General features: G+C 33.3%; 1 protein-coding gene and 1 pseudogene across 2 annotated transcripts; both read right to left on the bottom strand.

Annotated features, from left to right (window-relative positions):
* Positions 1–12,541: 12,541 nt before the first annotated feature.
* On the bottom strand, positions 12,542–13,613 carry LOC148569921 (uncharacterized). Its single transcript, XM_088506732.1, has 2 exons — positions 13,149–13,613; positions 12,542–12,904 (listed from the first exon to the last, which is right to left on the bottom strand). Exons 1-2 carry the CDS (start codon positions 13,611–13,613, stop codon positions 12,542–12,544), a joined length of 828 nt encoding a protein of 275 aa, XP_088362858.1.
* A 3,465-nt stretch (positions 13,614–17,078) lies between these two features.
* Positions 17,079–19,809, bottom strand: LOC148569922 (putative pentatricopeptide repeat-containing protein At3g11460, mitochondrial pseudogene; annotated as a pseudogene). The gene has a single exon (XR_015907537.1). The product of XR_015907537.1 is annotated as a putative pentatricopeptide repeat-containing protein At3g11460, mitochondrial pseudogene (transcript).
* Positions 19,810–25,897: the final 6,088 nt, after the last annotated feature.

Below are 25,897 nucleotides of genomic sequence, written 5' to 3' on the forward strand. Positions count from 1 at the left end.
CTCTCTTATATATCATTATCATTATTAATGACTAATTACGAATTTGACAATCAAAATATACAATATAACATTCTCTAATTGTATTTAAATTAAATTAAAATACTAAAATTGAAATATAGCTATATTTTATATTATATTTATATATTACTAACTAATTTAATAACTAAAATGTGTCATACGACACTCTCTTATTAAAATTTAGAGAAAATATTTTCCTTTAAAATTAGTAAACATCCTTCTTATATTTTCTTATCTACCTCTCTTTTTTTCTATTTCTCTCTATCCTTCCTACTCTATATATAATTTATAATTCATATTTTATATTAGTAATCTGACAAATCAAAATTTGTCACTAGATATTTTTATTATAATTAAAATAAAAAAATTTCTTAACTTCCAAAATTAACAAACTCCCTCTCTCATTCTTCTTCTTTATCTTTTTCTCTCTTTTCTCTCATTCTCTATTTTTTTCTACCTTTATATTCTACAAAAAATAAAATTAACAACATAATATAATTTAAATAAAAAATATTATTATATACATATATTTTATTTAAATTTAAATTTTTACTACTTATCTTTTTAATATATATTTTTACTTTTCTTCTTTTAAATATTTATTACATATAATTTTAAAAAAAATACTAATATTGTGATTAAAAGTTAGAATCAAGATTCAATTGTTTTAAAAAAAATGATTTAATTTTATAACTATAAATATAATTTTTTTATATTAATATCTAATTATATTTTTATATATAGAAAAAATATTATTTTTAAATAGTAAGTATAAAAATTAATTATTTCTATTTGTGCAACAAACTTAATACCTAATCAAATATAAAAATATACACATTAAATTCTTTTAAATTTTAGATAACGAATGTTAAAATTAAGTAAAAAAATTAAACTCTTTCATTTAAAAATAATAACTAAAAAATTTATTATTTAATTTTGTTTAAGATTCTGGTCTTCTTAGCCGACGGGGACTTTTGTCCCTTAATACCATTTTATAAAAGTAGTTTAATACTATAAATTTTTCGTGTCATAATCTATAATACTAGGACTTACGTAATTTTAAAAGACTTATATTCCTGTAATAATATTACGGGTAAAAATACTAGTTATACAACTAAATATTGAAATGCATATACAGGAGAGTAAAATTATATCCGAACACAACAGAAAAAAAAAAAATGAAACACACGGGAGTCAACGGATTTATATTAACACAAGTGAATCTAAAATTCTAAACAAATATTTTTTATATACAAATCATTTTGACATATAAGTCTATACAAGTTCTTGTAATCTAATTTATCTTACGTGCTTCTTTTTTTTCTTCTTCGTCACTTTGATATTTTATTATTGCCGTCACCAACAACATCATCTCCTCCTCCTCCTCTTCCTTCTCTTCCTCCTTCTTTTCTCGTTGAAATTTTTTCTCCTCCTTCCTTTTTTTCTTTCTCCTCCATCATCTTCATCCTCTTTCCTTTTCCTCTTTTTCCTCCATCATCTTCATCATCATGATCATCATCGTTATAGTTATCGTCGTCTTCTTCTTATACGTATCGTCGTTATCATTGTTATCGTTATTGTTATTGTTATCGTAGAATTTTTGCCATATTGATGAGTTATCGTGATTGTTATTGTTATCGTAAAATTGATTTGGATGTGTTTTTGTTGATAATTCAGTCATTTTTTTGTGTTGTTTTTAAACTGAGTTTGTGTGCCACAATCAATAAAGAAATTCGGTGTTGGAGTTATGAATCTGAATTATTATTGTGATGAATCTGTTCTAGCCATTTTCGTTTTGGTGTATTTTAGAAAACTTTCGTCGTATTTTGGAAATCTTTCGGTGTATTGTGAAAATTTTTTGATGTATTTTTATTTTAATAAGTTTTGCATAATTCAAAACTCTTCTTCTTCTTCCTCCTCATCATCATCTTCTGTTGTTACTTCTTCTTCTTTTTCACCATCATCATCATCTTTTTTTTCTTATTCATCTTTTCTTTTTTGTTTTACATTCTCAAGTTTCTTCTTGTTTTACTCTCTTAACAAGAATAAAAAAAAATCAAACAAAGAAGAAAAAAAAACACATAATGCTGCAAAATTACTTGAAAGAGGATGAACCTACATTCATTCAACTAAAAGAAAGAAAGAAATAAGAAAAAAAAGAAGAAGAAAAAAATACATTAAAGAAAATATTTTATGTATTTGTAGCAAAGTTTCGGTGTAGGAATTCTGAATCTAAATTATTATTGTGATAAATTTATTTTATTTTCGTTTTGGTGTATTTTGTAAATATTTCGGTGTATTTTGAAAATCTTTCGGTGTATTGTAGAAATATTTCGATATATTTTTATTCTGATAAATTTTGTATAATTCAAAATTCTTCCTCTTTCTCCTCCTCCTCATCTTCTGCTGCTATTTCTTCTTCTTTTTCATCATCATCATCATCATCATCTTCTTTTACATTCTCAAGTTTCATCTTATTTTACTCTCTTAACAAGAATGGAAGCAAAAAAATTAAACAAAGAAGAATATGAAACATATAAGAGTCCTGCTAGAGAGGCAATGGACTATTTGTACAATATGTACAATTGGCTATTGAGTTACAAAATGAACATCCACCATACTATCGAGAATAACCATCCGAGTACTAGGGATATGGATAATAAACATCTTCCCAAAAATTTAAACTGATTTTAGAGTTCACAAAGGATCGAACTCTTGACCTTTTGGATCTAGAGCTCTAATACCATGTCATTATACCACTCATCCCAAAAGTTTCAACTAACGGCAAAAGATAACACTAATAGTTATATCTCTAATACTCCATAATCCTCCATTGTACACATTGTACAAATATTCCATTGGCTCCTCATACTTTTCCAACATATAATACTGCAAAATTATTTGAAGATGATGAACCTACATTCATTCAACTAAAAGAAAAAAAGAAATAAGAAAAAAAGAAGAAGAAAAAAATGCATTAAAAGAAACATTTTTATGCATTTGTAGCAAAATTTTGGTGTAGAAGTTCTGAATCTGAATTATTATTATGATGAATTTGTTTCATTCTCATTTTGGTGTATTTTGAAAATATTTCGGTGTATTTTGAAAATCTTTTGGTGTACTGTGAAAATTTTTCAGTGTATTTTTATTCTGATAAGTTCTGTATAATTCAAAATCCTTCCTCTTTTTTCTCTTCATATTCTGCTGCTGCTTCTTCTTCTTTTTCACTATCATCATCATCATCTTCTTCTTCATTTTTTCCTATTTAACTTATCCTTCTTGTTTTACCTTCTCAAGTTTCTTCTTATTTTATTCTCTTAACATGAATAAAAACAAAAAAAATCAAACAAAAAAGAAGAAACACAATGTTGCAAAATTACTTGAAAGATGATGAACTTACATTCATTCAACTAAAAGAAAGAAAGAAATAAAAAAAAAAAGAAAAAAATGCAGCATTAGAGAAAATATTTTTGTGTATATGCAGTGAATTTCGGTGTAAAATGAAGATATTTATGTGTATTGTTTAAGAATTTTCGGTGTTTTTATACTGATAAGTTCTGTATAATTCAAAATTCTTCCTCTTCATCCTCCTCATCTTCTGCTACTGCTACTTCTTCTTCTTCATCTTATTTCATTTTCTCATAATTTTTTTGGGAGAAAAATCAAACAATGAAGAAAAAATACATAATGTTGCAAAATCAATAAAAAGACGAGGAGAAAAAAAATGCAACAATAACAACAATAAAAAGAACCATGATGAGGATGAAACCCGCGAAAAAGAAGAAGAAGGAACGTGAAAAAAAAAAAGAGGAGGAATACAAAGAAGAAGGAGAAGAAGAAGGAGGAGGATGAGGAAGAACATGGAATACAAACGTTGAAAAAGAACCGTTTCTCATTTTGCGCTATTCAAAGTTGAGGAAATACATGTTTACACGTTCTCTAAATTGATGGTTATTTTTGTTGGATTTGGACTAATTTATATAGACTTATATGCCAAAAAGATTTGTATGTATAATAAATTTAAATTCTAAATAGAAAATTAGAATTTTGCTAACATGCAGTGTCAACCTCCACAAAGAGGTCAAAAGCATCAGGAAAGGGAGCTGAGTTTAATTTAAGGATTTGGCAATGGTGGTAAAAGTATAAAATACTTTTTAAAGGACACTTTAAAATGTTTTCAAATATGTGGCTGTTGTTCAATTGTACAAGTGAGTTTGTATATTTATATTCTAGTCCAAAGTTTATAATAATTATAAAGAAACCTCAATCATTAATGAAAGAATTTTTATTTGGATGCAACTAGAGAAGGATTAAGTTTTTGGGCTTTATGGGACAAATGTATAAAGAACTAATATTTTCAGCTCTATATATAAAACTAATTGGACACTAGTTAAAAAAAATTGTAACGTTACTACTTAATAATTTTTGAAAAAAAACTTATAAAGCAAATTGTAAACAAGAAAAAAAAAACTCACAAGCAAAGTGTCTATTATAATAATAATAATAATAATAATAATAATAATAATAATAATAATAATAATAATCCTTTATTATATACATTATTTTATCAAAGCATTAATTTCAGCCAAAATATATAACAATTATTTAAGGGGTATGCTTTAAGATTCATTATGTTTATTTGTATTATAGACAAATTTAAATGTAATTTTAAAAAAATTAATATATATTTTAATTTTAAAATGACTAAAATTAGATTGTGAATAATATATGTGTAGTTCAATTGTCTTTGATTATTATATTAATCTAACAGTGATATTATATAATAAAGGTATTTCAGTAATTAAGTTTAATTAAATTGGTCTAATAGCTTAGTTGTATTTAATTTTGAAAATAGGATAAGACAAGACACAAAAAATAAAGGCACAAAAATTAATGTTGTATTTTATTCGATGATAAACTAACACAATTTATAAAGTCTAAATTATTCTCATTTTTCATTTAAAAAATTTGGAAAAAAATATAATAATAAAAAATATAATTATGAAAAATTAACAAGAATAATAAAAGAAAAAGTAAAAAATAAGTTGTATCTCTTGTTAGTGTCTCTGTGTCCTCCTGTTAGAATGGGCATAAAATACACTAATTCAATGTATCTGGACACAGTATTTCTATTCATATCTCATCTGCCAAATACGATTTTTTGTCTTTGTATCCCTATTTTAATGTCATGTGCCTGTAGACAAACGCAACCTTAAAAATTGATAAAAAAAATTAGTTGAAGAAGAAAAAAGAAAAAAACAAGAGGCATAAGAAGAAAAAGAAACTTGATTAGACTTGATAACAAAAATAATTTGTTCACCTGATAGTTTAGAGTTTAAGATTTACGATTTAGGTTTTAGGATTTTTAGAATTTAAGATTTAGAATTTAGGTTTTAGGATTTCGTGTTTAGGTTTTAAGTTATAGGATTTAGGATTTAGGGTTTAGAGAGATTTCTTTTTATATTTTTGTAACACCGAGTTAATGCAAGAATAATAAATAATCAATATATATTATTTATACGAAATACTAAAATCTATTATTTAAAAATAATTATGCTACTAAAAAATTGTGTACGAGGATTAAAAAGTAATTTTGAATTAAAAAAAATACATAATGATCAAAATAGATAATTTAACATATTGGATAAGCCATGAAGCGATTTTTGTTAGAAAAGATTATGCAGCAACACTTTGTGATGGAGAAGTCCATCCATTATATTCAAAAAGTGATTATGACAGTTGGTAGTAATATGAGTTCATTGCAATTGAAATTAAATATCTGTCTCCAAAATTATAATTTGTTGAAAATACTAATGTTATCATTAAAAGTTAGAATCAAAATTAAATTATTTTAAAAAATATTAATTTTGAGTTAATTATATAACTATCAATATAATTTTTTTATACTAATATGTAATTATGTTTTTATATACAAGTTAAGAAAAAAATATTATTTTTAAATAGCAATAATAAAAATCAATTATTTCTATTTGTACAGTAGACATAACACCTAATACGAGATAAGATTCGAACCCAGGAACACGATTAAGGTTCAGGCTCCAATACCTCAACAATAGTAACCTACCCGAGAACCCGAGAGGCGAAGCGAATTAAATGGAAAACCCCGAAGTATACCACAATAGCAGGGCAATTATACAAACGAGGGATATCTCAGCCGCTCGCATAGATCCCGGTGACGCATACTTCGTACTTCGGGAACTCCATAAAGAACCATCCCCTCTTTACACACACAACAAAAAGAAAAAGAATTCACATATAAACAAAATATTTTTATCCAAAATGAACAATCAGAGGAAGCCAAAATGAAACAATTTTTATCCAACGAAATTACTGAGGATGGGTATGCTGAAATGGGAATGGATCCTCTCAATTTTTTTAACAATTGAAAGAGTAAAGTGTAATCTCTCACTATTAATTTTGTAAGTGGGACCAAGAATAGATATGAGAGAGAGAATAATATAAGGTTAGAGATCACACTTTACACCCTCAATTTTTTTAACAATTGAGAGGATCAATTTCCATGCTGAAATACAGAAGTAAAAACCAGTGTGAAACATGTTAGGTCTTCAAATCAACATCAACCCAGTGTTGACAAATATATAATCTTGTTATAGTAACTCATGTCAGTGATGTCACAATGAGGCCATGTGTCCCAATTCAATGTGTTTACAAGAAACCTTAAATGTATTTTTCTATTTATTTTACGAGGTTCACTTAGTGCAGCTCAAACAGCTTCTTTGATGTGCAATTGAACCTCAATCAAGTCCAAGTGAATTGTTCAAGTCAGTTCTTTGATCCGTTATCTGGAAAAAAAAATATTGCATGAATAAATATGGTAATGCCAATAAAAAACAATGTTAACATCCACAATGAGTGTATAACTAAAAATATATGTTCTTTATGAACCATTTTTATGTTTAATAAAACTTAAGGAACTATGTATTCTAATCAAGTAAGTGACAATCTTAACATAAGCAATATGAAAGAAATAAAAGCAAATCAATGCAGATTACACATATAAGCCTAATATATGAAGGGAGTAATTACTTTAAAGACATATATGTATTTCTTGTTATTGGAGAATTCGCATACTTCCTTAAAAATTTACAACCTGTAAAGACGAATCTTTCAATAAAATGACATATGCAAAGCGGTCACAATTATCTTAATTGATTTCAAAAGAAAATATGAAAAAGCAAAAAAATGAAAGATGACTACAAAATTCTGACTATGCTTAACCTGTTGCTAGTAGTGTAATCAGAAATACATAAGCAAAAACATGAAGAAATTCAAGGCACAGAATATGTGTAATCTGCATTCATAAATTGTGCAACTTTAGAAAATCATGATTTTGTCGAATGCCAACAGCATACTCAAAAGCTTTACCTAAAATAGGGTAATAACAAAAAGCCAATGCAAATTTCAAGCATTTGAAAGAGAATTTAAGAAAGTGAGACTTAAATTTCATTTCTCATCATAATCTATCATAACTCTTCTAACTACTATTTAAATTATTTCTACTTATAGTTAATTACTCTACTAATGATGCTACGATCAAATTATACATGTTTCATACCTAAACTTCAATAATAAAACTCAAACTTGTAAAATTTTATTTGTAGAATCATAAATTTGATCGATTTTGAACCTAAACTTGTATTGTTGAGAGTTTTTATAACTTCTGTATGAGATTACCTCAATTGAAAAAAATTTTATGGGCGCCAATGGAGGCAAGAAGTTTGTGCCATGAAGACTTCTTATGAACCAAATGGGTTGCCTCAATACTTTGTCCCCAGAGTCTAAGTGTAATGGGTATAGTGCATTGCATGTCTCCCACTTGAACCCCCATGTCTCCTTCACTATCTGAACACACTAACAAAGAAACAAAATTACAAACAGTTGGTGAGCAAAATGCAAAAAGAAAAAAGCTGCCAGCTTTGAGGGTATCCAACATCATAAAAAGAAGAATTGAAACTGAATTTATAAAAATTAGAGAGAAATAAAAGATAGGTATTAATAAAATATGAGTGTACCAATTGCTTGAGTTGGAGAGCAGCATGAACAATGGCCTTATCTCATCATCATTATGAACGTGAAACATTCTTGAAATTATTATTTTCAAAACTTTGGCAAACAAAAATACAAAATTAAGTTAGGACAAATTTTCTCAAAGGATATTTAACCAATTCTCTTTATGCAAATATTTCATATACGCCTGGAGGAATTTTCACTTATAACAGAAAGCACAATCCCTTTCTTCTTCCCCCTTTCATCATTAACTTACTTGCAATTTTTTCTTGTCATGTCTCAATTTCTATTCTCCCATTTCGTAAAATAAACCAAAAGATTCGTAACAAAAAAGTCCCCTCTCAACAATGAAAGTGAATTTGTACTCATGATTGTGAATTTGTGATAATGGAATGCAACACAAAGCAGTATGAGAAGTAGTATTCATCTCAACAAAACTACTTAGAAATTGAACTTTAAGTTTAAAATATTCTTAGCAAAATTTAATTAGAGTTTATCAAATTCACACAACTGGATAGATAAGAAAAATAGTGAGAACATACAAAAAAAATGCATATAAACTAATAAAAGAATCACAAAAATAAAAAAGCAGCGAATTAACACCGTGTGTTTCAAATTCCATAGGAGCTAGTTATTTGAAATGATTTTGCCCGATTTCATTGTTTGAATTTGAACAACACCATTTCATTCAAGTTCAATCATTTCATTTATTTCCTTATCCGTTAAAGCAAACAAATCCTAGCCTAATATTACATTCTGAACAATTGAATTCATCTTATAAAACCTGCAAATAATAATAAGTACATAAATAAATAAACAAATAATGTTTTTTTTTTCTCAAGCCAATATTTTGCATAGAACCTTCTCTATTTTTTCCCCTTAATTTTTCTTACAGAAGCAGAAGAGTGTAACAAAGTTCTGAGTTACCACTTACCAAATATTGAAAAGTATGCTCAAAATATCTCAGCTTGCACTGCTTCGGAAGGGTAAGCCTCCTCTGAACCAAAGAAATGCACAACACCACAACACAGTTTCACATTTCAACACAAAATTCACTTTACAACCCACTAAAACCGTAGAAAACAACCCCAGACACGTCTGTTTGCTCCAACGAAAGAAAGAAAATTAGCATGGTGACATACAGAGCACTCATTAAAGATTAGGGGTTGTCGTTATAAGCTTCCCCGATTCCTAACTCAAACATTCATACAGCCAAAAATTGCACTAACCTCGTGGATCTGAATCACTGGATCTGGTGGATGGAAGGCGCAGTAGAGAGATGTTGATATGAGTGTGCTGAGATTCGACCCTAGTCCGTCAGAGCAAGTGACCGAAGATACTCCTTTCTTGTAGCTCAGTCGAAATAATTTCTCCCTGCAACTGCTCTTTTTCTTGTTCGATCGAATAGGGCTCCTCACACGACGTTGTTTTGCCCGTTTTTCAGTGTTTAGAATGGTAATCTAAATCTTCAGCAAATCTATCTCTAAACACTTTTTTAAAAGAATAAAACCTCTCCCTGATCCCTAACCATTCACGAAATTGACCTGGCGCCCCCTCACCACTAGAAATTAACAACGCGGCCCTCATCGATTCTTTCCATGTGACCAAAAGGACCCTCTTGTCGGTTTACAGGTAAAAAGTAACCGGAAGATCCTACCTGTACCGGTAACTGTTATACGTGGACTAAGTATTGTTGATAGGATAGAATCCATGTACACAGTCATAAAAAATGCTGCAGTTTTGATCCCATTTCTTAATAAGAGCAATCCCCAATGTTAATGTGAACCATATATATCAAATCTCACCTTGCCTTCAGTGATGAACACGGAAGAACATTCATCAGGTTCAATCTATCGTTCATGGAAAGAGAAGTCGATGGGAGCTTCAAGCAACAACTCTGGCAATGTTGGCATGGCAAGAAAGAAGTTCACACATCCAAGCTGTTATTGTGGAGCTCATGCGATTTTCTTTGAATCCTCCACATCAAATAACCAAAATAGGTTGTTCTTTGGTTGCAGTTATTTCAAGGTACATTAGGGTTTATTCCATCTTACAATCTTCTCTGTAATTAGGTTGATTAAAAAATAATTGTTCATAATTGTAGACTCCTTCAACGCATTGAAAATATTTTAAGTGGCTGGATGAGCTGATAACTGAGTCTGGCTATACGGTGGTAGAAGTCCAGAAGATGGAAGTTCATGGGAGATTGAAGGAGTTGGAGGACAAAATTAAAGAGATGGAGATTTAGCTATATGATAGAGTTCATGGAAGAAGATATACAAGACAAAATAGATGTATTATCATGGCATTTGTCATTGCTGTTGTTGGTGGAATTTTTATTACTACACTTCAGCCTAATAGGATGTAAAAAAATTGTAACTTATTTTGGATGTTGATGTTATGAACTAGATACACATTAAGGATGGTGACTGTGATGTTAAATTGTTGAATTTCAATGATGGAAAGATTGTTGTGATTTAAATTGTAAGTAACCTTGTGATATATGGTTTTCTAGTATTTTTCATTGTTTTGAGTTGAAGTGACAATTTCTGAGTGTTTTGTTATTTGAAGTATGTTTTCATACAATCTCATTGAATCAAGAATAAACCAAATCTAGTATGCAATCAAAATCTTTAGCCTGAAACACAAAATATCATAATATATAAAAAGTTGCAGAACACCTACATGCCATTATATGTTATGCCTTGGTAAGTATACAAAATAGATAATCTAAAGTGTTCAAGTACTAGAAGTTCCAAAATACTAGACCAATGTTAGGCATAGTTTCAGATATAAGTTACAAAATACTATCCAAAATATTAGCCATAACTATCTAGTCTTCATTTTTTCCATGGAGCTTTAAAAGGGGGTGCAATGGAGCCAAATTCTTTAAAGCTTAGTGGTGCTCCGAAGCTTGGTGCCTTAATTCCTTGTTTGAGACCTGGTGTTGGAATGAATTGGAACAACCTAGCTGCTGTGCCATCACTAGTTGCTACCTGTGTCTCGAGAGAAATGCCAATGGATGTAGTTGATCTTGTAGCCATCCTTGGTTGGGTTAATGGGGCTTGGTTTGTGGGCACAGTGGGTGGAAGTAACAGCCCATGAACCTGAGATGTCAATGGCTTACAAATTGGCTGTTTCTTCCGGAAGCGTGCAGGAATCTGTGGACCATTCATCATATTTTGCAAGACATGGTTGGTTGCAGTTGTGGTTGGGCCTGGGGCAGTTGGACTAGGTACAGCTGAGTTTGGTGCAAGTGATCCATCACCATTTTCACCAGTTTGTCCATTGATGTTTTGAGCCTGCTTTTTTGACCAACGATAATGTAAATTAGATTCTGTTCAATACGCTAAAATTTCAGCCACAATGTTATATTTGTCACTACTATTACCTCATTCGTAGGAGCAGATTGTGACACTGAAATTTCTTCTCCTGTTGGTGGAAGTGTCACTGGAGTAACATTTATTGGTAACTTCTTCTTATGCTTCCTTGCTTTAGCCTATAATTTGTGCACAAGTTAAGGGTTATCCTATTTTATGCCACACCATAATTTGATAACACAAATTAGTCATCAACTTACCATGCGATCTATAACCGCAGAGGGAGCAGCACCAGATTTAGGTGTAACAATAGCTTGGTTATCACCTTGTAATCAATTATAAGACATTTATGACACATAAACCCCTCATTAAACCATTTTCTATACACATAAACCCCTTCGATACTCACGTTAAGAGACATTTAAATTCTTGTAACTCCTAATACTAGCCTAAGTATTGTACCTTTGGATGTATTGCCTTCTTCTTCTTTGGCTACCAATTGGGATCCCTTGGAGCTCCCTTACATGTCTTGTAATAGTGACCTTTTTTCCCGCACTTGCTACACGTCACCTCGAAGGCCTTCTTTACCTTGTTCCCTGTTAGTTGGTCAGACACAGGATCAGTAGTTCTTCTCTTCCTAGGACGACCAGGGGGTCTCTTGATGGCAGGTGTCACTGGCCTAAGAGCATCTGATGTCTCCCGAAATTCTTCACTGTTGACAGGTTGAATTGTTATACCATAAGTGGCATGCATGGCATCCTTGGTAAGCCACTCATGCACAAAATCTTCAGACTTCAAGTTAAGCTTCCGTAGCCTTGAGATTGCAGCAACTGCATGTTTACATGGCATGCCTGCAACAAAAAACCATATATTACATGTGTACTCAATAGAAACAACAAATTGGACTTTACTAGAGAATTACCAGTAAGCTGCCATAGATTACAAGTACAGGTCTTTTCCCTTAGATTAACCCCAAGCTTGCTTTGGCATCTTTGAACCTCAAAGATAACTCGTTCATCGTCTCCAGTCCACTCAGCTGTCCACTTACAACTTTCAGGCTTAATGAATTTGTCCAACCTTTGCTGTTGAACAGGAGCCAATTTTCTATGATCATTACTTAACCTCTTCTTATGTCCAGCCATTTTTCTCATTATTTAACACCTCAAATTCTCACACATTGTCAATATCGGCTTGCTCCTATACTCCACAATCTTCGCATTCCAAACCTCACACATATTGTTGGTGATGTTATCAACCTTCAGATAGTGTGAGAATTGATTTTTAGTCCATGCAGATTCACGAAATCTGGAGAGATACTCCCAAGCAGGCTGGTTCATTGATTTCAACTTGTCCATATTCGCATAAAATTCTGGAGTTGTTGCACTCCTAGCACATTGCCATACCAAACCCTTCGATTGTTTGTCTTTCCATTGCTTAACAAAGTTTTTCCAAATGTGGAGGACGCAGTTCCTGTGGTGCGCCCGTGGCATAACTTCTTGAAGAGCAACCTCCAGTCCCTTCCACACAATAGGCACACAATCATTTGATTACTAATTCAGATGGGCATCAATTCAATAATCAACAGAAAATCAAGTACCAGCACAAAAGTAATTATCAATACAACATCAATTAACACATTAATAATTAACATACCTTCTACTGATCCGAAATAAAATTCCATCCATATTCAGTGCAAGAGCCTAGGTCCTCCTGGAGGAGAGTTAGGAACCACCTCCATGTGTCAGTACATTCACTATCAACCACAGTGTAAGCAATGACGAAGAAGTGGTTGTTAGCATCTTGAGCAACGGCTGAAAGGAGGTGCCCACCAAAATAACCCTTTAGGTGACAGCCATCTAGCCCGATTAAAGGACGACATCCTGCCTTGAACCCACGCTTGCATGCATCCAATGATATGTATAGCTTGTCAAACACAGGTGGTGATTTAGGTTGGGGGATCACATCTACTATAGCTGTTGACCCTGGATTACTCCTATGAAGCTCAGACAAGTAATCTCTAACCTTCCCAAATTGCTCCTTTTCATTTTCTATAACCTCCTCTCTGGCTGCCTTCAAAGCTCTCAATATCATTTTATAGTGGATATGCATATTATAATCCTCTTTCATGTGCTCTAAAGCCTCCTTAGGTGATAGCTGCGGCTGTGTGAGCAACCTCTTCACTAGCTTGCTTGTAACCCATGATCTACTTGCCATGTTGCTTGTCATATTTCTACCAGAAGTGTGCTCCTTAACATATGTTTTGATTTGAAAACAAAGTTCCTGGCTGTTCCAGAAAGTTAGGATTTGTGATGCGTGAGTATCTTTCCTATCTTTTTCTAATGAATTTGCATTTAAATTATTGAGTTTAATCAAGAATTAATTATCTTTTAGCCACTATGGATGCTACTTTGAGTCTTGTGCAATTCTGTTTATTTTAGGTAGTATTTAGCTGAATTTGATGGAGTTTCTGCAGAAGAAGAGATGAAGGCGAATGATGCTGTCAACCCTGACCTCTCTACACTCAAACCTGAATAACTCGAGCTATAGAGGTCCAATGGACGTGATTTCAGTGGCGTTGGAAAGCTAACTTTCAGAGCTTTCCAACGATATACAATAGTCCATACTTCTTCTCCGAACTCGCTGCCAAGGCTGCACCTAACTTGAGATTTCCCAAGTTAGGCGCAAGACACAACAATAATACGCGAGATTGGTCTTGCCCACTTCAAGTTAGGCGCACTAAAGCCCAAGTTAGGTGTGGATCCTAGTGAAGTCAAGTGGTCCCCATCCATCGATTGAAGATTTGCTGATTGCTATAATTAATTCTAATTTAAATTCAAATTTTAAAAATAGGAAAAAATATTATTTTTTAGTTTTAGAAGATAGATTTTAAATTTATTAGGATTAGATATAAAAGGATCCCAATTAGTTAACATGGGGATTCCATTCCAGACCACCACAACATTATTCCAATTTACAATTTACAATCCTTATTTTCTCTTTACCATGAGCAACTGAACCTCCACTGTTAAGGTTAGGAGCTCTGTCTATTTGTATGGATTGATTTTATTACTTTTTCTATTTTAATTTATGCATGGATTTATAATTTAAGAATTGTTTTCGCTCTTCATCTTATGAATTTGGGTGGAATGGAAGTATGACCCTCTTTCTATTTGAGTTCTTGTATAACTTGGAAAAGCTCTTTACTTGAACAATAGCTTGAAAACATATTCTCCTAAATTTTAATTATCTGGATTTAACTGGATACATCCTTTTATTTTTGGGTAATTAGAATTTTTGTGGCATATAAACTGAAATTTGATCATGTAGCTTCTAATTGGAATTAATTGACCAAGGAATTGACAGTTAATGAATTTTAGAGGAGACTAGAAAGGTCTAAGAAATTAGGGTCTAGTCACATATAGTTTGCCATAAATTAAATCCTACATAATTAAAATAGTTAGTAAGAAAAGTTAATCCAGAAAAATAGATAACTCCCTTAACTATCTTCTCCATATTTTATTCCCAAATTAATCATTTTTCTATCTACTTTTTAATGCTCTTTGAATATTCAAACACTATTTTCTGTTTGTCTAACTAAGCCTATCAAATACTATTGTTGCTTAATCCATCAATCCTCGTGGGATCGACCCTTACTCACGTAAGGTATTACTTGGTACGACCCGGTGCACTTGCCGATTAGTTTGTGGTTAGAAATTCCGCACCAATTAGCCAAGGACAGTCCTCTTCGGCACACTTTGCTCTCACTCTATGCTTTTTATTTTTTACATACTCTAACTCTTTTCCTTCGAAAACAAACATGTCCTTCAATGCTTGCTTGAATTGTGCCATGGTGTCAAACATTTCTCTGATTTCAAAATCCACCTCACCATAACCAGTGTCATCATCAAATCATGAAATTTAGGCTTTCTACCCTCATCATCAGAAGAAATTGGAGAGTTGAATGCTTCCGACTCATACTGATATGGCTTGTTAATGTCAGAATCTAGCTCTTCCCAAATGGGCTCATCATTGTCACCTGCTCCACGCACTACATTTGGGCTTTCATCTTCTCCAGCCTGTTGCCCTTGCCTTGGCCCATTAACACCCTCATTCCTATCCAATATATGCCTTCTTGTCCTCCCCACATATCTCTTATTTTTTTCTTCTTCGTTTTAGGAGATAGGCCATCATCATCATTAACTTTTTCCTTCACAGGTGTCAAAGTTTTCTTCTTAGGTATTGCTCTCTTCTTCTTAGGTGTCATTGTCTTTTTTTTTGGTGTGTCCTTCTTACTCTTATTCCTTGGCATGTTCCTTGACCTTAACTCCTCACTACTACTGCTGCTTAGTGTCTCATAACCAGGTGGGGGAGGCTTATAAGCCTTATCTTTAGCGCTCTCATAGCCATCATCAGTGGAGGAATCACTCAAGTCTACAGGTGCAGCCCCTGCTTTATCCACAACTGGCTGGCTCACAGAATGCTCAAAATACACATGCAACTCATCAGTTTCTAAATTTGCCATCTTGTTATCACACATCTGGTTAATTTCTTTGTCACCTTTTAAAATGTGGAGGCCAGCCTCTAGGTAAGGGTCTTGCCAATACATAGCCTTGTACTCTGTATAACCTAACCCTTTGAATATCTCCTCTAAATCCTTAAAATTAACAAAGTCAATGTCCAACTTGGGGAATCTCTCCACCTTACCATCAAGGTAGCTGAGCATTCCATTATCGTCTCTCTGAAACCACCCCCTATGGTGAAATACTGGTATAATCTCAATAGCCATCTGCAATCTATAAAATTTACTCAGTAACCCATAAATAAATTATTATTAACAGACATTAATATACTCAAAACAGACAGAAAAACTTTACTCGAAGTAATGATCCAACCCTAGTGAAAGTGACTGTTCTTCACAAATGTAAAAAAGTACACATATCATATTTTATGGTGGTCCATAGTAAGAATACTTCCTTCAGATAAACAAATGAAGGACCACAGTGATGTCGTTTACAAACGGGCATACAAACTCACCTCTAAAAATGGAAGTGTAGCTCTGTCAGTAGCACGTCACCACCTCCATCAGCAAACGCCACGTTATTGCACAGTTACTTGTCCTCGCTGGCTCTCCTTTGTCATCGTTTCTGACGGGAAGCCTGACAGTCTCTAGCGTTTACGGTAATTCTTTGTGTGGATGAGGGCAAAGAGTGAGAGAGTGTGTGATACTTCAGGGAGAGAATGAGGAATGTATGTTAGAATATGATTCCCTTGTGCATCAAAACGGCAACGTTTTTGCTGATTGTGCAAGGACTTAATTGTCTCATCAAATCGTTTGAATCCACGTCAGATAGTTATCGTTACACGTAGGATTTTTCGGTTATATTTTACGGAAGAACTGTTACAGGGTCCTTTTGGTCACACGAAGAGAATCGATGAGAACCGCGTTGTTAATTTCTAATGGTGAGGGAACGCCAGGTCAATTTTGTGAATAGTTAGGGACCGGGGAGGGGTTTTATTTAAAACACAGCTTTTGAACTAAATTAATATTTATAAATCAACTCCTACAACTTTTTTATTTTATAAAACCTCCTTGGTCCTCCTTAGAGGACCACATTATTCTTTCCCCATAGTATAACCAGCCTTAATTCAAAAGCTTCAGGAAAGTTGTCATAAGAGTCATTCATTTCAGGATTTTCTTTTTTTTTGAAAAGGTCATTCATTTGATAATTGCATTCAAGTGATCATAATGAAATATACATTGACCTTGAAGATCTTCTTCAGTTATCAAACCAATACTAATATTCCCATCGAAAAGTGATATATGTAGTGATGGTTGATTCCCAAGAATCAAGATGTGAACCATCCATTTAAGAATCAGATGAAAATAAAACTATTTGGATTATAGTCATGCTGCTTCTGCAATGGTGACACCAAAATGTGACAATCCAAAATCCCTTGAGTGACTGCACAAGTAGGGCTAAAAGTGAAAAGTCCGCAATTTGCTATATTTGGAAACAATGTGTCTCTGTTAGTCTGTTATCAACTTCCATCCAAAAATGCATGTCTATTTTCATTATTTTGAATGTGCTACTTCTGAAAAACTTCATAAACTCACCAGTAATCACCACATGAACACCTTCCATCTCTAAAATGGTGAAACCTAGTGATATCTCGCATAATAATCTCGCGACCTGTGAGCTTAGAAATCATCTTCATCACTGTGTGGCAATCACCGCACACACGAAGATTCTTGGTTATTCTGATTGTGACTCCCGGGTTAGTGTTAATAAGAGCAAAAGCAAGAGCCAACCGCTCACTATGATCCCAGAGCATCCTCTCCTTTACTTCTTCCTCCACATCATAGAGAACAAAACCAGTTTCAGGCTTGTATCCAATTTTTTTAAGCTGCTCATTCAGTTCTTTCAATTTGGCGAAAATTTCATCTGATTTTTGGTGCAATTTATCTCCAACAAAAAATTGATGAACCATATTATTTAACTCAACAAAACTGTAACTAGGTGGCTTGCTCAATCTCCTTTTCTTCACCAATTTCCTCACCTTTTCAACATCCTCCCACCGTCTCTCGGCAGCATATATGTTAGCAAGACAAACATAGCCGCTTACTTCATTTGGATTCAATTCAAATAGTTTCTCAGCTGCAATCTCAGCTAACTTGAGGTTTCGGTGTAATCTACAAGCTGAAAGGAGAGAAGTCCATATATCCTCGTTGGGTTTCAATCTCATGTCGTTTATAACTATATATGCTTCATCTAAGTTCCCTGCTCTGCCAAGTAGATCAATCAAACAGGAATATTGAGTGTGCCCAGGCTCCATATTGTAGTTTCTCATCACTTTATAGAATATTTCTTTACCCTCATCGACTAAGCCAGAATGACTGCAGGCCGATAAAACTGAAGTAAACATGCCTTCATCTGGAATAATATGTTGACCTAACATGTCATAAAAGAGGGAGATAGCCTCTCTTCCCCTCCCATGAGTTCCAAATGCGGTAACCATAACTGTCCATGAAGCCAAATTTTTTTCTGGCATCTCGTCGAATGCTTGACGTGCATGAAGTAAACTTCCACAGTTAGCATACATGCTAACAAGGGCAGTTCCCACAGCAGTATTTACACCAAAACCCTTTTTGACAATATATGAGTGAACCGATGAACCCAATTGCAAGGCGGAGGTTTGATTACAAGCCCCAAGTATACAAATAATAGTCACCTCATCAGGAATCAAACCTCCTATAAACATCTGACTGAAAAGCTCCAAAACTTCAAAAGCATCTCCATGTCGCTCATAACCGGAAATCAAAGAATTCCAAGACACGGTATCCTTCACTGTCAATCCTTCGAATACTTTCCTAGCAGCAGACACTGAATCACAGTTGCAGTACATGTCAATAAGAGAATTCATCAAAAACTCATTGCACAGTGTACCACCATTCCTCACAATGTAACCATGAACCGCTCTCCCCATACTCAAATCCGTAAGATCACCACAAGCACAAAGGAGTGAAAGCAAAGTAGTCCCATCTCCATCAACACCAGCCTTTCTCATGCAACTATAAACCCCCAAAGCAACCCTTGCCTCACCGTTCTTCACATACCCTGACATCAAAGTATTCCACGAACTCAAATCCCTATGAGGCATTTCATCAAACACGAAACTCGCGATCCCAATTTCCCCAAGCTTAAAATACATTGACATCAGCGAATTCGCAACATAAATATCAGACCCCAACCCACTAACCATAACCAAAGCATGAACCTTTCTACCCATCTCACCAAGCAAAAGATCACCACACGCCTTGAGAACAAAAGGGTACGTGAAATTATCAGCCTCGACACCGAAACTGAACATCTCACGGTACATTAAAAGGGACCTCCACGGAAAACCGTTACAAGCGTAACCCCTTATCATTGAGTTCCACAAAAAGGAGTTCTTGAGCGAAATTTCGTCGAACAGGTGGTGTGCTTCTCTCATTTGGGCACATGAAGCGTAGCAAGCTGCGAGCTTTGTTCCGAGGTAGGTGTTGTTGAGGAGGGTGCCGCAACTGATGACGTGGCAGTGAAGCTGTTTGGCCTGTGAGAGGGACTTGGAGTTGGCGAGGAACTGAAGCAAGGTTCCGCATTCGAGAGAAGGGAGAGGGAAAGTGTGGGTTGCGAGAGGAGGAGGAGGGTGTTGTGGGGAATGGGTGAAAGTAGTGAATGTGGTTGTGTTGCGTGGTGGTGATGGTGGTGGCTTGAGTTTGCGTGTGAGTTTGATTGAATTCATGAATCATGGAGGTGGAGGAAGAAGAAGAGCAAGAAGACGTCACCAAGAAAAATAAAAAAGTTGTTAGCTTGGAAGAAGATTCATATATTCGCAATAAAGGTGGGAAAAATCCGAAGATGTTCTTGTGACTTTGTGAGTAAGAGAACAGTAATGTCAAATTAGTTTCATACAGACAAAATAGAAAAAAAGAATTTATTGCGTTCGCTTCATCCGAAGGTACTCCAAATCCATTATGTAATTTCCATTCATTTTTAAGTTAATTAAAATGACTCGTTGTCCTGTATAATTCAAAATTTTTTCTCTTTTTTCTCTTCATTTTTTACTGCTGCTTCTTCTTTTTCATCTTTTTCTTCTTCATCCTCATATTCTTATTTTATTGTCTCAAAATTCTTTTTTATTTACTCTCTTGAGACGAATAAAACCAAGAAAAAGAAAAAAATATCAAACAAAAAAAAGAAACATATTAATGACATTGTCTGATTTAAAATTAATTTTGGATGTGTTTTTATTCATGATTCAGTCTTATTTATGTATTTGTTTTCGAACTGAGTTTATGTGTCGTAATCATTATGATAAATTCGGTTCATTTCTGAGTTAATTGTGTCGCAATCCATTATGTAATTTCGGTTCATTTCTGAGTGGATTAAGGTGTATTTGGACTCGTTGTCCTACACAATTCAAACTCTTTCTCCTTTTCCTCCTCAACTTCTATTGCATCTTATTTTTCCTCTTTTTCTTCTTCATTTTCTCCTTATTTTATTTTCTCAAAATTCTTCTTGATTTACTCAAATTTAACACAATTTCTGAGTTATGCAAATTCTTTACCATTGTTCTCTGCTTCTCTTTCTTTCTGAGTTAATTGTATCGCAATCAATTATGTGATTTCAGTTCATTTTTGAGTTAGTTGTGTTGCAATTGTTATGTAATTTCGGTTCATTTCTGAGTTAATTATGTCGCAATCAATTATGTAATTCAGTTCATTTCTGAGTTAATTGTGTCGCAATCATTATATAATTTTGGTTAATTTCTGAGTGAATTAAGGTGCATTTGGACTCGCTATCCTGCACAATTCAAAACTCTTTCTCATCTTCCTCCTCATCTTCTACTGCTTCTTCTTCATCTTCTCCTTCTTATTTTATTTTCTCAAAATTCTTCTTGATTTACTCAAATTTAACATAATTTCTGAAGTCTACAGATTATTTACCATTGTTCTCTGCTTCTCTTTCTTTCTGAGTTAATTGTGTCGCAATCAATTATGTGATTTCGGTTCATTTCTGAGTTAATTAAACCGCATTTGTTCTCGTTGTCCTACTCAATTCAAAACTCTTTCTCCTCATCTTCTACTGCAATAACAACAATAACAGCAGCAACAAAAGAATGACGATGAGAAGAAAACACGCGAAGAAGAAGGAGGAGAAGGAAAAGGAGGAACGCAAAGAAGAAGAAGACGAAGACGACGATAACATAAAGTCCCGTGAATCTAAATGACTTGATTGGAAGAATGATATGTGTGCATGTAATCACACTATTTTTATTGAGAGTGTCTTTTGTTAGTGTTAAATCTACTTGGTTGAATTTAGATGACAATATTACTTGAATGTGTAGGATGCAAATCTGTATACAGATATCTTTATTAATAACTTTTATAAATAGTAAGCTATTTAAACTACTAAGATGGTATTTAAAAGTTCTGACAAAAATAACATTAAAAAATATTAATGACAAATAAAATTTTAAAAAATTTAAAAATATGATAAAAAAATAGATATTAAACATATATTTTAAAAAAATTTAGAGATTATATTTAATATATTTTTTAATTATCATTATAAAAATAATTTTTTTTATGAATGACTAAATTTTTTAAAAAAATAAAGAAAATTTAAAGATTAAATTTTGTTTCGAATTTTTTTTGTACACATTCTAAATATTTATTCAAATGTTGCCATAAAAATTCAAATTAAATGGATAAATCGTTTGCTAAATACAAAAATTTTTTTAATCACTTATAAAAATATAATATTTATTAATTAATTTTATTGTATTTTTAAATTAATCAGTTGTTTTATCAATAATATCTTTTAGAGAATTTTTTTTATCACTTTTTAGGTACAAATTGGTAGGTAATTCTAACTATTATAATAAATGTTAAGCTACTAACTATTAATTGTGGGTTTAGCTAATAATCTAATCTAATATGTACTATAAGGCTACGTTTAAAAAAAAAAACTAAGATTAAAAGATAAAAATTAAAAAATGAAGACTAAATTAAATTTTATTATCTTGCTTGATTTAAGATAAATAAAAAAACTGAAACATTAAAATTACTAAACTATCTCTTTTCTCTTTTTCCCTTTTCTCTTCAACTTTCTTCCATAGTGCCTCAGGCTGCAACACCACCACTATTGCCCACCAACAAAATTCCTTTCTCTCCTCCTCTTTAATGTGCAGATTTATTGTCATTCTCTATTCTCCAACAGCACTTCCTCCAAAAGTTTTTTTTGTGCTCATGGCTTACCCATGTCGTTGCAGAATTCACTATTGCATTAAAGCACAAATTAAAATTACTGGTAATAAAAAAATTTAAATAATTTATTTTAATAAATACACAATAAATATATTAAAAATTTAAAATTTGTATCTTTTTTATAAAATTTTGAATAAACTACTATTTCTATCCACGAAAGTTGAAAATGCTGACATATCTACCCATAGAAAAAGAAAATTACTATTTGTACCCATGAAATATGGATTTCGTATAACAAAATTATCCAAACACTAAAAAATTACCTAATATCCTTAAATTACCCTTATCTTCACCACCACACCACCTCCTTCACCCAGTCACCTTTTTAACCTTAACCCTCCTTACCCAGCCACCACCCCCTTTTCCTTTCTAATCTCAAATCCTATCACCACTCCCTTCACCTAACCACCTTTCTAACCCTAACCCTTTTCACCCAGCCATCACCCTCCTTTCCCTTTCTAATCTCAAATCCCACTACCACTCCCTTCACCCAACTACCTTTCTAACCCTAACCCTCTTCACCCAGCCACCACCTCCTTTTCCTCCAAAACTCACACACGGAGACATTACACACACACCCCCACTCGAGGAAGAAGAAGAGAAGAGGAGGGGGAGGGAGACTGCATTGGCAACGTGGGGACTCGCTGTCGCTATCGCATCATCGCTGCCGTTGTTGAAGGAGCCCGAAGAGGAGATGCGAGCCAGAACCAAGGAAGAGGGAGCTGTCGCTGCCGTCGCGCCCTACTGCTACCGGCTCCGTCGCGTCTGTCGCCACCATTGATTGAGTCCGTCGCTGGTCTGGAAGGAAGAGAGCGCGCAAGAGATCAGAGAAGGAGGAGAGGGCGATGGCGCCGGTGGGTGTCATTGCCTCCATCGTCGTCGACGCTGTTCAGTGAGGGAGGAAGAACCGTTTTTTCTCTTTGCTTTTTCTATTGTTGTTGTTGTTGCTTTATGTGAAGAAGATGATGATGGAGGTATAGTGGTGGTGGTGGTGGTGATGGTTGTAATAAAGGAAATAAGATGGTGGTGCCTTTGAACTCAGAGTTTGGTTTAGGCGAGGGCGAGACAGGGAATGAGAGAAGGAGGGGTGGATGATACGGATGATGATAAGGGTAATTTGGAGATTTTATGTGAGTTTTTAGTGTTTGGATAATTTTGTTATATGGAACTCATATTTCATGGGTACAAATGGTAATTTCCTTTTTCTATGGGTAGATATGTCAGCGTTTTCAACTTTCGTTGGTAGAAATGGTAGTTTACTCTAAAATTTTTTTAGCTGATAACTTTATTATTCCTTAAAAAAACATGTTAACTAAATCGATGAATTATATACATAAATAATAAGTTATTATCTACCAACTACATCTTGATTTTAACACTTCTCCTTAAACTTCAGTACATAAAAAATATGCATCAAACTTAGAAAAATAAGTTTAGAAAATATTTTTTTGATATGGTGAGATATCAAACTATCAAAGAAGAATCTCTTTATATCTTAAAACTCTTTCTCAAGTTAAAACTTAATAAACTTTAAATTTTTATATTATTATAAAAAACGAATTGAACTTAATAATTTGATTGAAAAATCTGATGATTTGATCAGTTTAGATTAATACAGAGATTATTTTTGCATTTTAATCGGTCAACAACAGTTAAAATCCTTAAAAATTGACTAGTTCGGTTTAGCTCGACACAAATTGCATGCAAAAAATAAGGAAATTTGTATCAAAATTTAATCTCTAAAGTCATTTTTAGAATATATATTTAATAATTAATATCTAGTTCTTTTTGTTGCAATTTTAAATCTTTCGTGGACTTATTTGTTAGGGTTAAGTATAATTTTGGTCCCTAACGTAGAGGCCGAAAATTTATTTCGTCCCCGACCTTTTTTTCGCTACAAAATGATCCCCAAGGTTTCAGTTTGTTTTAAAACCGTCCTTTGGACCAAAATGCCCCTATCCTTTCTTCCCCAAAATCATGCAAAGCACCAGCATAAGCACCAGCAGAAACACAAGCAGAAGCACCAACAAAAGCAACAACAGTTGTTAATTAAACATAGCAGCAGCAGGACAACAACAACAACAACAACAACAACAACAACAACAACGAATCACCAATGAAACAACAATGAAATCAAGTAGAAACAGAAGAAGTAGGAGCAGAAACAGAACAACAACAATAATAATGAAACAATATAATCAATCAAGCAACTAGAAACAACAATAATAAAAAATTAACAATATAATCAAAGCAAAAGCAGAATGGAAGAAGAAGCGACGGGCGGACAGTGGCGGGATCACAGGCGGCGGTGCGGTGGTGCAGTGGTGCGGCGGTGCAGTGGTGCGGCGGTATGGCGGTCCCCTTCTCTCCCGGCCGTTTCTCGCCCCCCCTTTCTTTCTCTCCCCACCCACCCGCTTCTCTGTATCCCTTTCTTTTCTCTTTTTCTTTATTTATTTTATATTTATTTTATTTTATAATTTTTTAATGATGGGTAATTTGGTAATAAAAAAATTGGTAAAAATGGTGATTTTAAAACAAACTGAAATCTTTGGGACCATTTTATAGCGAAAAAAAGGCCGGAGACGAAATAAATTTTCAGCCTCTACGTTGGGGACCAAAATCATACTTAACCCTATTTGTTATTAACATTTTTAGAGTTATTTTTGTTAGCGATGTGAACTTTCGAGTACTATTTTAGTAGTTTACTCTTTAAAAAAACGAAAAATCACAAACCTTTATAAGGCTACTATCTTTCATCTTCTTTTAGGCTAACATATTTCTTATGATTATTTGTGGTAATTATTTTATGAAAAAGTATAGAAAACCAGCTAGTAGTGCAACTAACTAGAAAAAAATATTTAAATTTAAAACAACACCTAAAAGAATTACCCTAATTTCACTTTTCTTCCCATTCACAATTAAAAAAACAACCACATGAACCCTAATCCTCCCATCCACCATCAGTATACGCCGCCCTAGTCGTCTTCCACCCTCATAGTCGCGCCGCCTGAAGTTGTCGTCGACTGTCGCATGACCACCGTCTGTGATGCCATCCAAAACGACGAACCACCTAACGTGAGGATGCCTGCCGGCCAGCAACATCGCCGCGTGATAGAATGGTGTCGTCCGTCGTGTCGCGCTGTGACGAAAATAGTTCAAGCGCAACGCCTCACATAGGCAACGGGAAGACAACGACACTCGCGCGACGAACACACGAAAGAGAGTTGTTGCTCGTTCGCCGTCAACCACCCCTTGAGCCGCACACTACACCGGCGAGAGAGAGTATAACGCTGTGCGCCACCAACCTAATTCTCTAAAACGTTGAAGTCCTTGTTTTTTTCTTTGCCATGTAAACAAACTCCTCAAACGTTCTTCTTCTTGATTTTGGATATTTTTTCTCTTATATTTCAGATGTTTTTTTTTTATATTTTGGATGTTTTTTATTTTAGATTTTTTTTATAGTTTTAGATGTTTCTTTCTTAATTTTCGGATGTTCTTTTTCTAATTTTTTTGGATATTTTATTTTGTTAGTTTTTGAAATTTTTAAAATTTTTGAATATCTTGTTTTTATTAAGTTTTGGATATTTCTTTATATTACCTTTTGGATGTTTGTTAGTTGTTACCATTTGGTTTTAGATAATTTTTTTAAAATTTTGAATTTTTTATTAGATTTTAAATATTTCTGATGTTAATTTGAATT

This window comes from Arachis ipaensis, chromosome B3, assembly GCF_059453495.1.
Source record: "Arachis ipaensis isolate K30076 ecotype BB chromosome B3, ASM5945349v1, whole genome shotgun sequence".
Taxonomy (NCBI): domain Eukaryota; kingdom Viridiplantae; phylum Streptophyta; class Magnoliopsida; order Fabales; family Fabaceae; genus Arachis; species Arachis ipaensis.